The 22,526-nt window shown below is 39.8% G+C and overlaps 1 protein-coding gene and 1 long non-coding RNA gene across 3 annotated transcripts in view; one reads left to right on the plus strand and one right to left on the minus strand.

Annotated features, from left to right (window-relative positions):
• On the minus strand, positions 1 to 16,500 carry LOC117572234 (phosphatidylinositol 4-kinase beta). 2 transcript variants are annotated; one of them, XM_034254915.2, is made up of 11 exons: positions 15,328 to 16,500; positions 5,402 to 5,513; positions 4,605 to 4,848; positions 4,362 to 4,547; positions 1,839 to 4,289; positions 1,656 to 1,774; positions 1,448 to 1,585; positions 1,110 to 1,384; positions 959 to 1,047; positions 731 to 895; positions 1 to 666 (listed from the first exon to the last, which is right to left on the minus strand). In XM_034254915.2, the coding sequence occupies exons 1-11, from the start codon at positions 16,479 to 16,481 to the stop codon at positions 479 to 481; spliced, it is 5,121 nt and encodes a 1,706-aa protein (XP_034110806.1). In that variant the 5' UTR covers positions 16,482 to 16,500; the 3' UTR covers positions 1 to 478. The 2 variants fall into 2 exon arrangements, with proteins under 2 accessions (XP_034110806.1, XP_034110807.1); XM_034254916.2 differs by lacking the exon at positions 15,328 to 16,500 and adding an exon at positions 5,792 to 6,015 and having other exon boundaries at positions 1,656 to 1,777.
• Positions 12,925 to 22,526, plus strand: part of LOC127565375 (uncharacterized) — a 15,284-nt gene continuing 5,682 nt past the window's right edge. The window contains exon 1 of the long non-coding RNA XR_007954701.1: positions 12,925 to 13,020. This is a non-coding gene — a long non-coding RNA (uncharacterized LOC127565375). The remainder of the gene's footprint in view (positions 13,021 to 22,526) is intronic.

Consider the following 22,526-nt stretch of genomic DNA (forward strand, 5'->3'; position numbering starts at 1 on the left):
TTTAGCCTAAATATAATATAATATATATATATAATAATAACAATGCCAACACGCACAATCAACGATTTTGGCTACAATAACAGTTGTTGTTTGGTACACACACACTCTTTCGTTCCACATACTACTTTCTCTTGCATTACTTTCGTTTTGCGCATTCGCATGTCGCTTTTCTCTGCATTTCTGTTAAAGTACTACATTTCGCAATATAGTTCATGTATATATATATATATATATATAATTGTATATATATATATTGCAGATATATATAGGTATAACTATAGATATCTATCTGTGTATGCATGTATATATAATAAATTTTCTTTTAAACAAAAAGTCAGTCCATAGTTTTGGTTTCTTATCAGATCGGCATTTTGTGTTGCACGCTCGATGATGATGAACATTATTATAATATGCTTATGACGACGACAATGATGAACGATCGATGGTTTCCGATTTAGATTTTCATGAAAAATCGTTCTCACAATATGCCATTCGTATAATATTGATAACCATCGTACAGTTTGGTGGACAGGCTTTTCAGCGAGTCCTGGACAAGCTGCTCAACTTTGCGTTCCATTTCCTGCTCAGTTAAATTCATGTGAAAGCGTTTACGGAGATTCTGTACGGTGCCGGAACAGCCATTCTTAAAGCATGGCAACTGGGCATCTGCAAAGAATTATGATTCATTAATACATATTAATGTCGATAAATATGTGATGTCTTCACTTACTGCTGCGCATGATTTCTACAAAGTTGATAATGCGATCCATATGCTTGCGCGCTGACATCATGCCGACGAGCAGCAGGCGATTGAATTCGCGCCAATGTTCAGAGCTGGTGCCGCCCATAACATCGACAAACTCGTGTGTGAGCTTAAAAGGTGATTGCTCAAAACCTAGAAGATTGTAATACAGCATTAATAAAGAAATTCTTATTTAGTTTAGCTTGCAATGCTTACCCAAATTCTTTGGAGATATGCTCAGAATGAAGCCAAAGTCTATGTGTATAATGTGGCCATCCGAATGGAAGAGTATATTGCCATTATGCCTGAGAAAAAAAGTAATGAAAAGTTAGCTATTGTAATCGCTCAATAAATATTGTATGCTTACCTGTCCTTAACCTGCAGCAGATAGGATATCAGGCAATATGCCGCACAGCTCTGCACAAAGTTCTTTTGAGCACGACGAAAACTTTCGCCCGTTGGCGTGCCGTATTCATCAATGAAATAATCTCGCAACGATTTGTTCGAGTTCTTTTTGATTTGATGCAGCGAAACGGTGTTCAAAATGGGCTCAATCAAGCCGCTGTCATTCGACAGGCAAATGATTTTATATGGACGCACCCACAGATCCACCTGCTCCTCCAGCCAAATAATCTTGAACATCTACAGACGAAGGAAGATTGTATTAATAAAAGTTTCTCAAATGTGAAATAGCATTTGTATTACCTGCAGCAGTTGTGTGGCCATCAGTTCCTGACGCAAATCGTCGCCACACTTGACAATGGCTGAGAGCAGTCTCCAGCTGGACAAATGTCCGTATGGCGATGACTCACGTATCAGTTTCTCCTTCTCATCCCAGGGTTCCTAAGGCACAGAAAAGTATTCCCGTATAAGTTGATTGATTTATATTGTTCATTAAAAGCTTTCTGCTTACCTTTAGCGCGGCTGCCGAGGGATCCTCGGGATCATTGCTGAACGACTTGGTGTTCTCGCAGTTCAAATTGTTGCAATGCCGCGTACGCACATCGCCAATGTTGAAGACAACTGGTGGACCTGCTAAACAGAATTATTAATTAAATAAGTTACTATTCCAAAAGCTATTTCAACTGCTGCTCACCTTGATCTCTGGAGTCACACGAGTCCAGCGACATTTGGGAAATGGCATCGCGTTCGCTGTTCTTGCGCATATGCAAATATTGCGCGGTGATCTCATCATCCTCCTGTGACCACACATCATCCTCCTGCAGCTGCAATCCTCCCAGCGACAACAGAGTTCCGCCACAATTTCCATTGTGGCTTGCCGGCTCTCCACAACCATTTTCGGCGCCATTCTCTGCCGCCTTCTTGCGCCTGCAGCTGGAGCCGTGATGACTGCTGCTGCAGCTGGAGGTGCGACTACAGCTCTGGTGATGCGCCTGCAGACAGCCGCCATCCAAATGCTCCTCACTCTTTGTATGCCGCAGAGTTGGCATCATTTTGGGTATCAGCGGTGAGGTGTAGATATCGGGGACTTCAACCACCTCGACGTAGATGATGTATGGCGTCTTATCCTTGGAGTTGAGCACTGCAGTCTTCTCCTCTGTGATGCGCACCACATGATGCGGAATGTCCGAGTAGAGCGGCAACCAAACTCGCGCTGGCAAATTCTTATTGATCAGATTGAGGGACATGCGAAGCGCTGAGGTCTTTTCCGCTTTCGAGGGCAACGCCGTCAGATTCTTGCCCACATTCATCAGCGCCTTCATGAACTCCTTCTGTGGGGCTGTTCGTGGTGCACCACAACTGCACAACGTACGCTGTCCGAGAAGTCCATTGACCTGGCCACGTACCGTCTCAAAGCAGGTGCAACCATTATCGAAAGCACGCCCCGAATTCAGATCGCCAAGACACAGCTTGGCCGGTGTGCTTGGCAATGTTTGCGTCGTATACGGCGGCTGCTGATACATCCGGTGGCTGATGCTCAACGTGTGTGGACTGCGTGATTCCGTTAGCAGCACTGTGGCATCCGATTGCGAGCGATGATGCGTCTTCTTCACCAGGGCCACAGCTGGACCCCGTGCCGACTCCGATTTGGTTTGCTGCTTTTGCTCGCGCTTCGAGAAGATCTCCTTCATCAATGCTAGCTTGGACTTGCGACTGCTCGTGCCGAGTGTGTCCAGTTGATAGTTGTACGCCTCCAACAGCCACAGACACTTGAGCGAAAAGTCCACAGACTTGCGACAACGTATGGTCAAATAGGGATCCAACACTTCCGCTAATTCATCCATCTGTATGTACATCACTATTAACTGGGGTATATACAGATCGACCACATGATCGGGGAAGCTAAAGATCTTGTTGCCAATGAAGCTCAAGACGCCGGGTTCCTTGGAGTAGAACAAATAGTGCACGGCGAAGTGTATATTGAAGACAGGTGACTCGAAGAAACGCAACAATCCGCTGGGACCACGTTCGGCACTCTGTTGAGCGTTCGCTGTTGGCGCCCGTTCGCTGATGAAGTACTTGACCACGCCGGGCACCGGCTGCAGATGCTTGTGCAGCGAACTGATTGATGAACTCTTCAGCAGCGTTGCATCCTCGATCTCAGCGCCTGGCAAACGCAAATTCAGCGTGCGCTCCTTGATTTTCACTTCCTCGGCAACGCCTTTGCTTCCCTCTGTGGTTGGCTCTGTGGCAGCTGTGGGCGTGGCTGCTGCTGAAGCAGATGCAGCGGCGGCGGCAGCTGCTGCTTTTTTGCTAGAGTTCGAGGTGAGCAGACTGAAGAACTCTTTCTTCTTGGAGATGTCTGTGGGTGACTTGACCTGATCCTGTGGCGTTGTCGCTGTGGGCGTGGCACTCCCCGTGGCTGTCGTTGTGGGCGTGTCATCGCCGCCTGTTTTCTGTTTGGCCGCATTCTTCTTCTCGTGGTTCTCGATGATGCTTTGCGCCGTGCGGAAGATCGCATTCTTGGTGGCGCCAAAGAAGTTCTTGAACAGCACCTGATCGTTTTTGGTGCTCTCTGTGGGCGTTGCAATGGGCGTGGGCGTTGCCACTGGTGTTGTTGTGGGTGTGGTCGTCGTAGTTGTTGTCGTCATCTGTGCTGCAGCGGGCAATGTTTCCTTGTGCTCCTCCTGATGTTCCTCGTGTTCATCTTCATCCAGCACAGGTTCAATCTCATTTGGCGCGGTGCCGAGTTCTAGGTTGATGGCCGCCTGTGACATGTTCATCACTCGATAACGCATGCGTGCATCCACATCCCGTTGCTCCGCCTCCTGCTGTTCTTGCTGCTGCTGCTCCAGCTGTAGTTTGGCCTGCTCGCGCTTCTGTTGCTTCTGTTTGCGCGATGGGCGCAAAGTGCGGCAATCGAAATCGTTGGCAGCATGCGGTGGCGGCGGATAGAAACACAAATCCGATTGCATTAGATTGTAGTCTTCATCCATCGATGTGGTGTCCATCATATCGATGCATTCCTCTTCGCCATCGGCGTCCGCATCACCATCGGCATCCATTTCACCCGAATCGAGCGATTCATGTGAGTGGCATATGCGATTCAATGAGATTTGATCCGATTCCGAGCCACAGATGATGCCTAATCGAAAAAAGTACAAAATTTAGAATTTAGACGTGTTGAACTGGAAAAACCTGGATAACTTAGACCTACCCGAGTCATCGGATCCCAGACTAGTCAAATCCTCGCGTTTCTTACTGCTGCCCGCACTGCTGCAACTATTGCTGCTGCTGTTGCAGCCTCCTGTGTTGCCACCGATGACGCCCACAATGTCCTGGGAGCGCGAGGACATCGATTCACTGGACTTGGGACGCATACGTAACGTGGGACAGGCATCAACTGTGGAAAGTATAAATGATATTATGGTACTAAGTAAGGCATTACTATATAACTTACCTATGGCTGCACTTGCTGTGTGCACTGGAGGCGTCTCAGTTGCAGGCTTGTTGCAGGCAGCGACTGTTGTTGGATTCGTGGTCACAGCTTGACTGCTGATGGCTGGCATTGGCGGGGAGGTGGAGAGAGCAGCGGTTACACTGGCCGCTGTAGTTACAATCTTCGAGCACATATTCGTGCTGAGTATCGATGATGGTGAGCAAAATGTTGGCTCGTTCTCTGCATTGGGCGACGAGATTTCCACCTGCACAATACGCAAAACGAAATACAAATATTATTGTGTATGTTCGAGCAATGTCGAAAAAAAAATAAATTCAAGTGCAAAGAAACAAGACAAAAAAACAATAAACGCACAAGCTGCCCGCTCTCTCCTTCGATAGTTTGCAATCATGTGTAAAAGCTTTGCTGCAATAACTCAACTGTTATGGCATGCAAAAAAGCTCTCACGCTCGCTCTCACAACACACAACTATGTGTGGGTGCGAGCGGGATAACTAGTTTGCTGCTTGTCGTGTTTGTGTTGTTGTTATTGTTTATTGTTGTCGCTCTCGATGATAACCAGAAATGTACACAAATAGCAAAAGTGCAAAAATGTGAATAACAATGCGAACAGCGATAAAAATACAATTAAACAGATTATATTGAGCACACACACATGGGGCAACCAAAACTTTCCAAGTTCAGGTGTGCCCAACGTAGGGCAAACAATGTGGGAGGAGCGGAAGGGTGTTGCACTAACAAAAATACAAAAAAAAGAAACAAAAACAGGAAAAATACTAAAATACCAAAATTACTCACCTCGGGTATACGTTGCAGGGCGCTGTCGAGACTGCGATTGCGATGATGTTGCGTGTGATTGATGCGTGTGTTTGTCACCTGCGACACTGGCGGCAGCAAAATGCCCATAGATCTGCAAAAAGGCCAAAAAACATAACATTCGTTTCAATAAGTGTAAGGTCAAATAATCAGTTACGAGTGTACAAAAAAATCAATGCTATGTCGTCAGCAATTGTGCAAATACTCAATAGTAATCATTTGTAGCGCAGCAATTAAACAATAAAGTGCTGTTGTTGGCAAACGAACAACAAATACAAACACACACAAAACAACATCAACTGAAGTGAGCAAACATATTGATCTCGTTCTCACCAACGACAACACAATTGTTGGACATTTTAACTTAATTACTTTTTCACTGCGACGTCAACGTCGTTGTCGTCGATTTATTGCATCCGTTCGATGTGTTGGCAGAGCTCAATGCACACACATTGGCTCTTAAATTAAATTAGCAACATTTAGAAGGTAAACACCAGAAGGAACTATCGCAACAGAAGCACAAAAAACAATGCCCCAGCGCCGTGTGAAGCAAAAAAGAAGAATCACACACACACTCACACACACGTGTGGGACAAAGCGAGAGAGAGCGCGCGAGCCAACGAGCAAGTGGCGCTCACTATCTGAGCTGAGACGAAACTGTGTTCAGTTAGTTGCCTTATGTTAATCTAACAGACATGTTAACGCTTAATGTTGTTACTCGAAATGGCACTTTAATGCTGGAAAAAAGCTTTTCTCAAAAGCTTTGCCCCAGCGGACATGACGTCGGTAGCTGTTGCCCTCTCCCTCTCGCTTTATTCCTCTATGGTAATTTGTTTAAAGCAAATAAATAACAATAAAAAACAATTTACAATGTGTCATCGCTGGGCAAAAACAAAAGAAAACCACCAAAGCACAGACTGACTAAACACACACACTCATTCCACGTCCGAATCTATCATGTTATCTGTAGCAATTTATGACAATTTTGCATGATAAGGTGCGGTAATCGATTCACACGAGCAGCCACTTATCGCTATCTACTATATATATAGATAATTTCAGCGGTTACGCCAGTTCAGGCGACCTTCAATCATGTGGATCAAATGCCTTTCACTCCACCAAAAATAAAAATAAAGGGCGCCACAGGTGGTAATGAAACATTGAGTAATTTGTAGGATTTGCATACGGTATTTGCGGTAGCTTTTGAATAGATAATGCAGATAATACAAATAATGCGCATACGCCGCGTTTGCCGCATGAAATGCGCAACCTGCGACCAATTGAGATATTTAATAGATATGGAAAAGCGCGTGTTATCTACTCGAGTGGGGGTTTCCATCGCCATTAAATAGAGTTTACTGCTTCTTTTGTTCTTTAGTCATAGGAAATATCGCATGCATCTTCGTCTGGCTGTCTTCCGGTTGAGCTGCATTCGATAAGAAGGCAGCGGATGAGTTTGGAAAGTGTGCACTTAAGAAAGGATAAATTGCATTTGGGGAAACTAACAAAGGACTTAGACTTAGCTCTGGCCAAGATCTCGGCCTTGTTGTCTGCTGGCAATTTGCCAGTCAAGCGTTTAACCAAACACACACGCACACACACACATATGTGCATAAAAGTTGTTTGCTTTTGTGTGTGTGTGTGTTGCTACTCATTTGCTTTGTTTCCTTCCTGCTGCTTCGGCTTCTCGCTCTCCCTCTCTCTCTTTCTCTTTCTCTCGCTTTCGTTCTCTTCCTTGTGCAGCCTTAACGTGCTCTTTTGTGCACGAGTTGATTGGCCGTGAACAATGTGGCAACAAAAAACCAAAAAAAAAAAGGTAAAGGAAAAAGAAAACAAGGAAAATATTGTGGAAAGTGCAAGTGTAAATGAGACGGGGAGGCAACAACGTTAAGATGAGCCCCCGCCTCCTTCCTTTTAAACACAAAGCCACATCAAAAAGGGCATCAACAGGAGATGGACCCAAAAATTATTTTTGGGAGCATTGTTATCTAAAATGCGCCGTCTATTGCTCCAGATACCGAACTCGCTTTGCATGCCAATTATCTTTTATCTATCAAACGCAAAAGGCAAAGTCCCATAATAACATCTAAAGCTCTGCTCCCATTGTAGTGGGTTTTTTTGTATGTATTTCAGAGTCCCAATAGACGAGCGCTATTTTATTATTATTATTAGTAGCTCAACTCGGTATTGAACGACATCTCATTTGGCATGCGGTGCGCATATTGCGACTGCCAATTGCCGGCTAATAATTTGTATCTGTATCTGTATCTGTTGTTGTCCATATACATATTTATTGTATCTGTGTATCTGTATCTGTCGATGTCGTTGTCGATTGAGATTGCCGTGCCAAGTGTGCAACACATTCCAGACATACCAGTAAAGCGACGACTTTAGTTGTTAAATTATTTACACATTTGCATTCATTTGCAACCCGAACTGCACCCGAGCCAACCGGAATACGAGTCACGTCTCACGATTTACGTAATTGCACTCCAAAAAAAGCAACAACAACAAATTGTTAAGTTGGGCAATTTTGGGTGGCTCCAAACACACAGTTGAAGGTCGTTGAGTTCGACACTGCTTTCAAGCTGTTCACATAGCAGGTGATCCAAGCTCCCAAAAAGATACTCTCAGGTCTTAGCAGGGGGTTACATGAAGTAGACTTCATTGAATGCCACATTTTGTGCTTCTCATGACAAATAATTACAACAAAATGTGTCTTAATGTTGCACCTGCAACGTTGGGCGCCAAAGCTGCTTATCAGATGACCTCTATTTACACGAATAGCAAAATACAATTAATATTTTGTACTTCTTAAGCTCTTATTCAGCTTCTTCAAGGGAGCTAACAAGTCTAGACATTGGTATAACAATAATTACAATTATACTACGCACGTTGGGCGCCTTAGCTTTTTAAATGAGTTTTTTTCTAGACACAGCGGGCGTCCATTTGAGCTTACAAATAGATCTCGTTGTAGAAGATGGTTTCCCTCCATTCATAATAAGTGTTTTCGTCTAGCTTTGCCCCTTCGCTCTTTTTTTGGGCGAATTGCCTCATTAGCCTCAAAAGGCTTTCTTTTATGTGTTGTTGTTTTTTTGTGTCATACTCTGGGGTATAATCAATCACAATTTGTTTGATTGCATTATGCGAGATCTGTTTGATCATGTTATTAGACAACTTTTGTGACCATCTCAAGTTTTGTATCTTTATCTGCTTTACGTATTTATTTATTCGCTTTCACTGGTTATTGCTTGTCTCAGCTCAAACAACTCTTCATAATCATCTCTACTGCTTATTTTCATGTGCAACAAACTACAAATAGATGTGTGGTGGCGAGTTCAGCGACACATGACGCTGCATCTTTCGAGCAGTATTACATGAATATTTCACAAAGTTTGTTGGCCAACTTCCGTGTGCTGTGAATGAACCGAACCAACTGCTAATCTGTCCATTCATCACTCGCGCAATATTGATGTGAATACACTCGAGACCAGAGAAGAGGAAAAACTAATCGCTCCAGGGATGCTGTGGCTTAGTCAAGGCGAATTTTTGGTTTGGAGAAATGGACACAAAACATTGAAAAGCAACTGTAACTGCAACTGCAACAATGGCAATGACAATGAAAACGCCAAGAGCAAAATTAAATTTCAAGAGTATACTCGTATTTCTCGCTCCTTTCTATCTTTCTCTCACTGTTTGCTGTCTTTCTCTGAATATCTCTCTCTATCTATTTCTCAACCACACATTTGCATTTCCCTGTTGTGTTAAATGCCATTGAACTTTGCGAGCGCGCAGAGACCCGTGAATTGCTGTTGCTGTTGCCACTGCTTTGAGTGTGGGTGGGCAAATGAATGAATGAATGATAAAAAAAAAAAAAAAATAGCACTCAAAGTTGTGAATATTTCAATTCATTTGGGGAAGTTGCTTAAGCTCGGGATTTTGCTCTTCATTTGAGATTGTTTCATTTATTCGTTGTCACATTCATAGCGTGATTTAACCGCAAATTATTTTGTTTGTCGAGGGTAGCGACAGTTTTTTTTTTTGAGTGGCCTAAACCCTGTTGCTGACAAGCGCTGTATCTGCCACTGGTGCTTCTTCTTCTGCTTTGCTTTGTACCTATGTCAAGGTGTGACGACATGCGGCAGCCACAAAAAGCGTCCCACCGACAAAACCTGACCACCTCCCAGGAAGCAGAAGGAGGAGGCACTTTGTTGGCGTGCGCGGCGCACACAAACTAAAGCTGCGCAGGGTGTGGCATGCCACACATACACATACACACACTCACACAGAAACAAATACATAGACAGTAAATATACAAGTATATATGTAGTACATACTCATACTTTACTCAGCGTTTGCGGTGTGACAAAATCTGAAATTCCACTTTAAGGAATTTATAGTTTGCTTTGCTTGATGATAAATCATAAAATTCTCTACTATATTTCAACTATTTAAGTTACTACTTTCCGTGCAATCAACTGTAATGGAACACTTGCGTCCAGTTGTCAGATATTTTCCTGCCAATTCACTCAACCAGCTGCTGCAAGTGCAACTTGCAACTGCCACAGCAAAGCGCAGCAGCAGCGATTCAGTTTATATGAGTGCATATTTATTTTCAAAAGAATTCGGAAAACATATGTTTGCAATAGTCCATAAAATACCCTGAGATCCGCCTCCTCGTTTTACCCATCTCATTGCATAAATAACTTGGAATCGTTTGCGCATTTCGCTGGCATTCACAATTCGCAATTCGCATTCACATTCACATATGTGCATTTTAACGACTAATGTATCATGAAATACTTGTACTTTAATGCAAATAAACTCACAAGAAATTGCGTCTAATTGTAGAATGCAATTGCAATAGAGCGCAAAAATGATCATTACTTTGCATCAAAATGCAAAATTTGATAGGAAAAACTTGGAAAATTGCATCACAAAATAAAATCGATTGCAGTTGAGGAAACTTAATCTTTTAAAGCACTTTGAGAATCATGATTTGATGGAAAAGTTTCAAAATTGAACTTTAAATGAAACGTTTGCTGTTGAGGATACTTAATACATATCATAATTTATAATAAAGAACTTTGGGAAAGCTGATTCAACATTTAAATATAAAATATTCGATTGCTATTGAGGAAATTTAATTTTAGTTTCATGTTCTTAAACACTTTGAGCATTATGATTTGATAAAACCGCAAGTTTAACTAGAGCTGTTGATTATACTTTATACATATAATATTTTATATTCAAGAAACTTAGGAATGTTGATATGAGAAAAAATGCTTCTAAATTTAATTCATTTCTGTTGAGAAGACCTAATAGATATAATCTTTTATATTTGATGCAAATAGCTTAGAAATAATCTAGTACTTTATATTTTTTTAGGTTTTTTTTTAGAAAAGATCAATTAGTTTATATACTTTACTTTCACATTCCTTTTTTTAGTTTCGCTATGAATCAGTTTGAAGCTTAATAAACTTGCACTCTATAATTTGTATTATAAATTCACAGCCACTTGTGAAATATAAATATTTTGTGAATAAAGTGCTCTAAGAAATATACATGATGAAAAAATCATGAAAATTGAACTACAAAATAAGTGTTTGCTGTTGAGAATTCTTAATAATGTTTGCCAATCCAAATAAAAATACTTAACAACTTTGAGATTGAACATATGACGAAAAATGATTAAAAAGTGAAGTACAAAAAAAATCAATTGCTGACTTACTAAACATAATAATCTTTTCTATTCGAGAACTTTGAGAATGAACAAATGTATGAAGAAGAAAGTTTAAAAAGTGAGCCACAAAATAAATAAATTTAGCAATAACAAATATTTTTGTAAATTCATATATGTATGAAAACCTTGAGAATTGAGTGTGATAAGTGTAAATTCCTAATGTAATGTAATATGTAACACAAAAAAGATAAGAAATGCTAAGGGCAACTCACTCGACTGTCGGATACCCTATGTGGAATGCATTCGTTTGGGTTGAACAATTCTATATGGAATGCATTCGTTTGGGTTAAACAATCAATATAGCAATCCCCACTGACACAATCAGACAGTTTTGTGCAGCACACGAGTGCAAAGACTTTACTTAGCTCAAAGCAAAGGGATGGGCAACTATAGAACTGAGTGCTTTGAAAACTGAAATGTCTAGTTGAATTCAATGATAGACATGCCATGCTCGGCAGGCAGTCAGTCAGTCAGGCAAGCACATTAATGGCTTACATGTGTAAGCCAAACTGTATGGAAATTGAGGGCCATTGCCACATGGCACTTGGCAGTAGCATAAGAAAAAGAAACGACAACGACAACGAAACGGGGCGAAATGCAAAAATCGTTTTCAATAAACAATTTTGTTTTTAGCATTTTGCAAAGAGCGTCGTCGTCGAGCCCTGTCGCGCCTGCGTGTCGCATTCAATTGGGTGTTGCAACCAAACAGCAAGAGGGGGGCATAGATGTGGCATATTTTGCATGCAGTCAATGGGGCATGTGGCGTGCCTAGCAAAAATGACGTGACGTGTGGCGCGACAGGCTGAAAGTTTTGACGCCATTGTGGTAATTTCTGCAGGGAAAACGCGACAACAAATTGAAGTGGGGAAAACTTGAATAGGCGCTACACAGACCTCAGCTCAGCCTGACGCCAGGCTGCAATTTAGCCAGGGTCGAAACAGGTCGAAGAGCCAGAGAGAGAGTAGGCGAATAGGGCGGGATCAGTCAGTCAGTCAGTTAGTCAGTTCGTCAGTGAGGGGGAAAATCAGGCAGTGAGTGTTGCGTGCTTGGCTGAGCGGCGTCAGTTTTCCGGTTTTAGTCGCCAATGAAAATGGTCAACGCAAAGAGATACAACACTGCACAACACACACGCTTGTAGATAGCTCTGTGTGGCAAGCAACGTGGCAAGGAGATTAATGAGACGTGTTGTTTAAGACAGCTAAACAAAAAGTAAAAGGGTATTCGAATGAATGCAGAAGGCAGAGTAGCTCTATAAATCGGACTGACTGAACTATCAATCTCAAAAAATAAGAAAGCTACGAACTTTACACAGGATATTTGGATATTCTTTTTTATATAATAAGGCAGCGAATTAAAAGAGTTACAAGAGCACTAAAAGTCGGAGAGTAATTCTATCCATAAAGACATATATAATTCTTACTCCAGATTAATTGTCGAAAATATCAATGCACTTCCCTAAAAGGTTATCATTTAATAAGCAGTAAAAGGGTGTTAGTAAGTCCTAAAGGACGTACTGAACTATTACCGTACAGTTTGAAAAGGTAAGAGCTAGGAGGCTGATAAATTTATAGAAAATATTTGTATAATTTCATCATTTAATAAGTCAACTAACAAAAGAGTAATATAATGCTCTAATGAATGAAAAAGGAAGAGTAAATCTATCTATATATGAATAACTGTTTGTCCTAAATAAAAAGTAAGAGCTAGGAGGCTGAAATTTGTAAACAACATATGTGTAAAATTTAATAAACCAGCAAAATCAAGAGCAGAAGTGTGTTAAGACGTATTTAAAAGGTAGAACATCTTCAAGCCCAAACTATACATATAAAATGGAACTGTCAACACACAACTTTAAAAGGTAAGAGTTAGGAGGCTGAAAGTATTACACACAATCAAAATATTAATGACAAATGATAGAAGCTTTTAAAGAAAATATCATTAAATAACATCATACATAAAGTAACTTCATTACCATAATTCAACAAAGCAAGTTAAGTTGCGGGAAATTCTGGCTAGTAAAGTATAACATTTCTATATAAAACATTATATGATGCATATTTACCAATTAAGGGGATTTTTCTAGCGTCTCTTTTCTTAAGTCCGCAAATCGAAGCAAAATCGATTTGCATGTCATAATAAAATTCACATTCTAAATAAGTTCTCAGAATTAAAAGAGAAACACATGTTTTCTTTGAGTATTTCCCAGTCGAGCAGCCTCAATTGTAGCCTGTTTCAACGATGTTGTTTCAGTTGCTGTGTTGTACATCGCTTTTGTATTTATGATTGCCATTAAGACGCATCGTAATGCCGCACCTACTGCAAAGGCGCAGCAGCGATTGAACGCTCCTATTTATGAGAGGAGTCGAAGTAAGAGAAAAGACAGGGACAGGAGTTGGGGAAGCAGGCCACTGATTGACGCTGTCAATTATTCAATAGCGCTAAAAGCCTCTTTTTAAGGGAGTTACAACTCCATTGTCTTGCCTCCCCATTGGGCAACGCCTTTTTGATTGCCACACGGCAAAGGGAAAGGGAAAATGACCAGGTGTGAAATGTATGCAAAGCGAATGCCTTTAAAATTACGATAAGCACACAAAAGGTCATTAGCAGTGTTGACCTCGCGCACAGAACAGAAGTGCAGTAAAGCAAATTCTTTGTCGCAATCAAGTTCGAGGATAAATTATTGGTAGAATTTCCATAGTGAAATGAGGTAGCAGCTGTTGGCCAAGTTGCCAAGGCTGGACATTAGCAGTCGACGCCTCAACCTTTTCGCCTTGTTACGCCGAACTCTGACAGGTTGCATGTGGTCATGAAATGTTTCCCGGAATGGTCGATAGAGTTAATAACAATAAAAAAGCACTGTAATTGCTAGGCGGTGAGTGGGTTTTTCGCTTTTCTCTGTGTGTGTGTGTGTGTGTGAGGTTTCCCACGCTTTCAAGTCGAAAAAAACAGTAAATGAAATGTTGGTAGCTGACTTCATAACATGCACACGTAATGTTAGTGAGTTAACATGGTAAGCCCGACTGTTATCAACAGCTACTTAAACTGTCAGCAATGGAAGACTGTCTATATTTAGAAATACATTTAACGCTGTCCATCAATTACTGTATTTACTTTTGCCACTAATAAATACATTTCTTTACTTTTTCTGTTTAATTAAAAGAATTCTTAATTGCACTTGGTTGTAAGGAATTAGATTATAATGTAATATATAATTCAATTAATTGCCAGTTCCGCTTATAGTGTCTATAATGTCTGGCTGTTCCATTATAATCATCTGTTATCAACACTAATTCAAGCTGCTAGTTAAAGAGAACAGTAGTTTATTTATAGACATAAATAGCACGCTATTATTTAATAAACTACACTACATTCTATATACTTTGTATAGCTTAATTTGTATTGAATTGTCGCTAAATGATTCCATTTACACGAGCTGTTCAATGGTCATTATTTCATCATACTTTGATTGCTTCAATATTGTTGTTTGTTTGCTATGTATAGCACTAAACTAAAATTTACAGTGATTCTACTAACATACTATGTTAAGCTGAGCAGCAGATAATGTCAATGTTAAATACAGTTTACAGTACTGTTACTTTTTAGTAGGAGAAACTTAACAGCTGTTAAGTTTAGGTTTTAAGTTTGCTGCTTTGTAAACTTTACAGAACTATTTCTCTATGTAAAGATAACATCATGGAATCAGCTGAGCACTGTTAAAATAATGTTTAATTGCATGTTATGCTTTGCTTCTATGTGAATAAACTTTACAACGCTGTAACTTTTTTCCTCATACTACTAACTTACTATGTTATGCTGATCAGCTGTTACAATAATATTAATTTTAATGTTGTATTTCGCTTTACGAAGCTGTTAATTTCTCCCATGTAGAACTTAGTTGTTAAGTTTAAGTTTTGCTGCTATGTAAACTTTACAGAACTGTTTCTCTATGTAAAGATAACATCATCTAATCAGCTGAGCACTGTTAAAATGTTATTTTGCATGTTATGCTTTGCTTCTATGTGCAGAAACTTTACAGCACTGTTACTTTTTTGTATGTTAAACTTAACAGCAGTGTTTCAACTTTTAAATATTCAAATTCATTTACGTAATTCCTAAGTTCCTCAACTGTTAAATATTAAAATTCATATACGCAATTTGAACTCACCTGAAATCCAAACTCAAGTTCCTTTGATGCGTGGAGATGCGCTTGGGCGGCTGTCCGTTCGCCTGGCCGTTCGTCTGTGCTGCACCATTTGGTGGCGCCACACTGAGATTGGGACGACCGTGCACCGAGGGCATGGAGTGATTGAAACCACGACTCAGACTTAAGCGGGGCTTGGAGTAACGCGTGTGCTTCGGAGTGCTGGCCGCAGAGCTGATGGCGGGCGTGTTGGAAGTTGTGTTGTTGCTGATGCTGCTACAGCAGCTGCTCAGGCTACTGCTGTTGTTGCTGCTGCTGCTGAGGGGCAACGTGACGGGCGGCGCTTTGAGAAACGCTGGCACATAATCCTCATGATGTCCTTGGTTCAACACGGGCGAGGCAAGCGGCGTCTGAGCGCCGCTATTCTCCGGGCAAACAACAGCGAGCGGTTGCTCGGCACCAGAACTTGGACTTGGACTGGCACTGAGACTGCAACTGGAGCTGGAACTGGGCTGTGCTGTCGATGTTGCTGTTGTGGCGGGGGCAGCAACCACTGTGGGACTGTGCACCACGGTGCTGTTGCTGTGTTCGCTGGAGCTGCTCGTGCTGTTGCAAGCAGCCGTCGAATGCTCCGAGTTGTCATCATCATCGCAGGTCAAGCCACAACTATCCAAATTTCCATTGCCATTCTCGATCAGTTTGCCATTAATCGAACTCAAACTGCTGCTGCTGATCGTTTTGCCATTCATGTTGTAATCGGAATGAGCATCCGAACAGGACAAACGCACCATGGCGGGCGCACAATGATCCACGACATCGGCACCGCCATCGAGAGCATCCACGGCGGCGGGACGGAAGTTGAGCAGTTCACTGCCAGTGTGCAGATCATCGGCGGTCACAGCCAGAGCCACAGGCGAGAGCAGTTTGTTGGCTGTCTCGATTTCACGGATCTGCCGCAGATACTGATAGCCATTGTCCTGGGCAACGGGTTTCTTCCGTGTGACGCCACCAACGCTGGCTATGCTCAGTCCAACGATGCTGCCACCATTCTGCTTCTGCTTCAGCTCCTCGCTGGTGGCAACTGCTGTGGCGGTGGCCGTTGTCATGGCGCCCGTTGAGTTGCTGCTCGAATTGCTCGAGTTCTTTTTGGTTTTAAATGCTGAGATGACGGAGTTCATTTTGATTTCGTTCCAAGTTTTCTAGTATAGACTGTAGATTGAGTGCGTATTGAGTGTGAGTGAGTGAGATAGAGATAGTCTTCTGGATGGCAAGAGTCTTTTCTTCTTTCTTTCTTTCCTTCTGTTTTTTTTTTGTTGCTTTAGACCTTTGTTACAAGTGCAGTGATTTCTTCCAGCTGCTGCTGTTGTTTTCGCTCTTGCAGTTGACTCATTTTGAATAGTGAATTGAATGCTCTTGCTCTACATTTGAGTCACATTCACTCGACGCTGAATCGTAGTAGACGGAGGCCCATTTCGGCTCAGGTTCACTGTAAGCGAGAGAGAAATTGGTGTCAATTAGTAATTTATAATCAATTGTGGGCACACACACAATATTGAGGTAAAAAAACAACTTGAAATTGAGCTGTTTTCAGCTTGGCTTCGGCTTCCCCCTTTCTGTGTTTTTGCTACCCCTGAGTCATGAGTTGTTTGTCTTGAATTTCCATAATGAGAGCAGTTAGGAGCTCCTCATTAGAGGGTTGCTTTGCCCTGTGGCGCCTGTGCCCCATAAAAGCTGGCTGACAACTTGCTCGGCCTTGAAAAAAAACTGTAGAAACTGCGCACATTGCTTCTCCCCTCGTCCCGATAAAAATTAGGCTCTCTGTGTATGAGAATTGTGCTATTGTCCTCCTCAATCTAGAGGCGACATTAACTGTTAGAAGGCAGCTTTGTTTGGTTTCCCCGGTCTCGCGATTCTCTTATACATTTTTTTTCTTGTGCTTTCCTATTTATTTATTTATTTTTATGAGCGCAAAAATCTCTGGCACATGACCAAATGCAAATCAATGACGGCAAATTTATATAAATAAATCTTGTTCGCATGAAATTTAGACGGTCAAGTGGCCCTGAAAAGATATTAAGACATAGTCCAATGTCTGTGTGTTTGTTTGTATGTGAGACATATTAATATGTATGTATAATACATTGTACATAGTCTCCGCATAAACAAATATGTACAATCTCATATAGATACAGATACAGTGCGCGTGTTTTATGGTGAACTGCTCTACTAGAACGATCTTCGACATTCGTTGTGCACAATTAACGCTGCTAAAAAAAAACAAACGATTCAAAATTATCACTATAAAATCGCTTACAAAACCAATACAAGGTCTGTGGAGCGATCATATTGATAATAAAACTAGTGCAAAGTCAGACGAAAGTAGTACATTAAACTTTTAACAACTCAAAAATGTCATTAACGCAAATTTAGTCAACAAAATTATTTTGGTATTTTAATATTCACAGCTACATGCGATATTAAGTTGCCAAAATTTGGAAACAGCGCAATTGATAAGATAATTTACTTGATCGATAAGTCATTTTCTTTCTTTCTTGCAACAAATCAATATTGCAACTAAATAAAACTCAGTTAAATTATTGATTTATTCCAATATGATAAAAATACTAGTATTGATTAGAGCTTTCTTTAACATATTGAAATTTCATTTAAGTTAAGTTAAATCAAATAAGTTTGTTTTATAATTCGCTATTCATTTAGAGAAAAGATTTCTTAAGTACTTAATAGAGGTTATTGGAATTTACTCTTACTTGGAACATATCGAAACTGAAATTTTAATACTCAAAATCTTATTGCTCATTATCTTGATTTATTAGTCATTAGATATTGCTCTTTCTTACTTTGAATCAAAAAAGAATATAAGTAAAATTGGGATCAATGATTTTGGTCTTTCGTTATTTACAATCTATTGATTGATAAACCTATTCACTCTACTTAGAATGGCTTGGATTTTTCTGCTGTCTACAAATCAAAACTAGAGCTTGGTAAAGCTTTATGAAATGATTTTGGTATTTTGTATTTTTGGCATCCAATAATTATAGTATTTGAAAAATTTGGTATTTTTATATCGAATGATTTTAGTATTCAAATTTTTTGGTATTTTATGATTTTGCTATTTTAATTATTTGGTATGTATTGATTTTAGTATTTTTATCATTTGGTATTTAATAATATTGACATTTTCATTATTTGGTTTGTAATGTTTTCGGTATTTTAATTATTCGATATATTATGATTTTGCCATTTTCATTTTGGTGTCTAATGATTTCGGTATTTTGAACTATTTGGTATCTGATGATTTCGGTATTTTAATTATTTGGGTATCTAATGTTTTTCTGGTATCTAATGATTTTGAGAAGGTAATAATCTTGCATAATATTTATACTCTCTTATTGATAGACAAGCTCAAAACTGACTAGATCTCATTTTTTTAAGAAATTCCCTTTAATTCATCACATTGCTTATTCACTGTACCTTAGCCTGCTTATTGACCTGCCTAATGAGCTAACGCAAAACACTCGTGCGAATTCGTCATCGTTTTATGCAGAATTCTCTCGTTTAGCAAATCGAACTGTCAACAAAAACAACTGCTCAATGATCAAACATGTTCAAGGCGCAGCAGGGCCAATGCACTGTTCCATTTTTGTTGGGGGTCTTCGATTTTTGGGGCTTTGGGGTATTCGTGCACCTAGCCATGGCCTTGACCCAATTCTTCTTTATTTGTTTCGTTTCATTTGGTTTGGTCACTGTCCACTTTTAACTATCGATTTGTGTCAACGGAACAACAGCAGCGACTAAAGTGTAAAATAAATAAACAATTTGTATGACAGACGTGAGAAAGTCGACAACTTGCGTTTAGCTGCAGTCGTAAAAATTGTCTATTAAATGCACAAACATTCTCTCAGTTTGGTCCACTCTGACAGCTGCCGTCATACCTCCCCCCTCTTCTCTCCTGCTTTCAGTTAACATGAGTTGCACCTTGTGCCCGTTTTTCTCTTGGCGTTTTTTATGAGCTGCTGGGCTGACCCCAATTATGGCCCCCTCGTCTTCTTCGCGTTTACAACCCCTGACATTCATTCACTTGCAATCGCACAGCCTCAATCTAAGCACAATCTGCATGTGCCAAATAGCTTCCCCTCTCTTTCTCCCCTCCCTCCCTTTCCCTTTCCCAGTCCTCTAAAAAGTGGGCGTATTGTTGTTGTTGAGCCAACAAGTGACATTGTTTACGGCATACTCTATAAAACCCAAAGAGAACTTAATTCGCCATGCTTAAGCAAAGTGCAGCGAGTAATTAAATAAAAATAAAACAAATACGCCAGCTGCAGTTGAGTGTGCTTGACTGTAGGATACCCGGCACACAAATTTAGTTAACTGAGTTAGAGGAAACTGCTTTACTTCATGCATAACTTGTAAATTGTTTGGTAATAAACAATTTAGAAAGCTTCAGTCGAGGGTGCTTGAGCAAAGCAAATACCGGGAAAATACTGCAATATACTAAAGGCTATATTTGGTATATCACTATAATAGTACACTTAAAATATCTGTACTATCGGATGTAGAAAAGTACTTCTACCGCAAAAATACTATAACATACCAAAAGCAATATTTGGTATATCAATATACATATAGTACATTCAAAATATCTCTGTGCTCGACTGTGGGATTCCCTCTACCCATTTACAATAAATGGAAAGAAGTGGTATAATATTTTTAGAATATACCAAATTAATATACTAATAAATACAAAAATATACCAAATACTATATTTAGTCGAGTGTGTGATACTCGCAATTCATTTTTAATAAACGCTAAATAGTGCGGAATTATTTTTGAAAAATACCAAATTAATATACTAAAAATACAGAAATATACCAACAACTATAATTGGTATATCAGTATAAAAATACATTCAACATATCTCATCTTTTTATCTATTTTCACACTCTCTAATCATACCCTTCTATACCTCGAATGCATTTAATTTCTGCACAAATCTGATGATTCACAATTTCTCTTATTAAAGAACAGATACCCACTTACTAAGATGCCGCATTTAACTATGACACATGTGTCTCGCAGAAAGTTTGTTTGCCAAATCAAATGGCAACAAAAAATAGCGCATTTTATTTGCCGCCAAGTCAATCAACTTGGCTTTAATTTCTGAAGGTCAAGAGATACCAAAGTGAAAGGCTGTAAACCGGTTCAAAGTCTGTACAACACTCCGAACGACAAAGTCGATTAAAATATTTCAACTTGTTTTCTGTTTTGATTAGCACCACAAATTTGCCTTTTGTTTTGTGTATGTATGTTTGGCCAAAACAAAATGCAAAACAAAAACATTTGCTAGTCATAAAATTCTAGTTCAAGTCTCAATAAAAAACAATTTTGGAATTGAAAAGTTTTACGCAAATCTTCTTACACAAATTCTATATTAATCGATTGATGAGCAGGAAGAAAGAAAGAAAGAAAGCAGCGTAAACAGATTAACTTTGGCATAATGATGTCGATGATGTTGATTGGATCAGTCGCACGTCAAGCGCACTTATTAAATGTATAAGCAGCTGAGACTACAACAGCAATTGCTGGTGTTGGCACTAATCAGATTAGTAATTAAACGTACGGCACACATGGCATGGCTAATTAAATAATGCGCCGAGTCCAAGTCCAATCCCTCTAACTATATTAGACTTGTGTATTATACTTTCTGTGTGTGTGTTTGCCGCACTCAATGACCTAATCAAAGAAGGCAAAATTGTAGTTGTTGCTTGTGATACCCGGCAGTCAAGAGCTTAAAGGCTTATATACATTCAATGGCTGACGAAGGGATTATTGTTTGTCTCTGTAGTCTCAGAAATTTAAAACGCTTTACAGTATAATGTATACCATAAAGTATTTTGAACTTGATTTTAGAGTGCACTCAGTATTAAGTTGTTAAATTAATTCTGCTTGAAGCTTAAAATGTCAAAATACAAATTTAGTTGGACTACAAATTTGTCGAGTTAATTGCATCTTTCTTTACAATTTTAATCTATACTTTAGTGTAGATTACTCAGCGGCATATTCAGTGAAGTTAACAAAACAAAAATGCATTTCAGTATTAAAAAATACCAAGTGTTACATTTTAATAGTAACTTTTAGCATTTCGTAATTGACTATTCATATTCTTTAGTGATGAAAAAAAATACATTGTTCTATTTAAATATACCATGTGTTCAACTTTAATACTAACTTTATTGATATCCCAATTGAAATAGTTAAGCAATTTAGATTTTTATAGAAAATAGAGTATTGACCGGATATAGACGTTGTTCAAGATTAAATTCGGTGGATTGAAGCGGTTTGAACTTATCTCAGATCTTTTTTTCATGCGGTGACAATACTATTGAGCAAAAATTACACAATTTTCTTACATTCAAATCAATAATGAGTATGCGGGTAATCGAAAGTCGAGCACACTCATCATGCAGCTTTTTGACTTGTTGTTTTTGGTGTTGTTTCGGGTTGCCAACCCATAGATAAACGCAACGACGCTATTATCATAAAAAACAAACACACAAAAAAAAAAAATGAAAAGGCTCCTTCTCTCGTTAAAAATAGCACATCAAAAACGGAATTAACATCGAGACCCAACTGGGAGGCGGTTTGTTTGTTTGACTCAAACGACAACAACAACAACAAGATGGGCAGGCAGGCAGCATTCCAGCGGGGTCAAAGCAGCTGCCTTCAATTAATTTAAGTGCAAAATTTTTCATTTCCCAAAATAACAAGCACATGGCATGCTTTGCTTGCGGCATTGCGGACGTTGCGGGTGTTCAGAGGGCCTTGAAAATAGTTGCAGCAACTATGAAAAACTGTTGACCCCAGGCAAAGCTCATCACCAGACAAGAGTGAGTGAATGAGTGTGTGCGTCAGTCATTCAGTCAGTCAAAGAACTGAGAACTGACCATATTAATCGCCACCACGTGCGAAAGTTCGTATTTCTGGTTGCCACTCCTTGACTTTGGCACGCCAACATTCCGCTTGATTTTATTTGTTTTATTTCCATTTCTTTTTTTTGGGCCGATGAACGATTACAATCGACAGCAAGTTTCCACTTCTGTGTTTTTGGTTTTTATGCGATCATAATTAAAATTTATGTAAGTTGGCACATTCCATTCTGATTTCCACATCCATAACTCAAGCGCGCAATCGGGAAATTCCTAGAC

This window comes from Drosophila albomicans, chromosome 3, assembly GCF_009650485.2.
Source record: "Drosophila albomicans strain 15112-1751.03 chromosome 3, ASM965048v2, whole genome shotgun sequence".
NCBI classification, from domain to species: Eukaryota; Metazoa; Arthropoda; class Insecta; order Diptera; family Drosophilidae; genus Drosophila; species Drosophila albomicans.

Excerpts from the sequence above, each read along its gene's own strand:
- LOC117572234 (XM_034254915.2), bottom strand. The coding sequence starts at position 16,481 with ATGAACTCCGTCATCTCAGCATTTAAAACCAAAAAGAACTCGAGCAAT. Across the intron at positions 4,849-5,401 it reads CCCTGCAACGTATACCCGAG|GTGGAAATCTCGTCGCCCAA; the intron begins GTGAGTAATTTT and ends CGTATTGTGCAG. Across the intron at positions 1,586-1,655 it reads CCTCGGCAGCCGCGCTAAAG|GAACCCTGGGATGAGAAGGA; the intron begins GTAAGCAGAAAG and ends TCTGTGCCTTAG.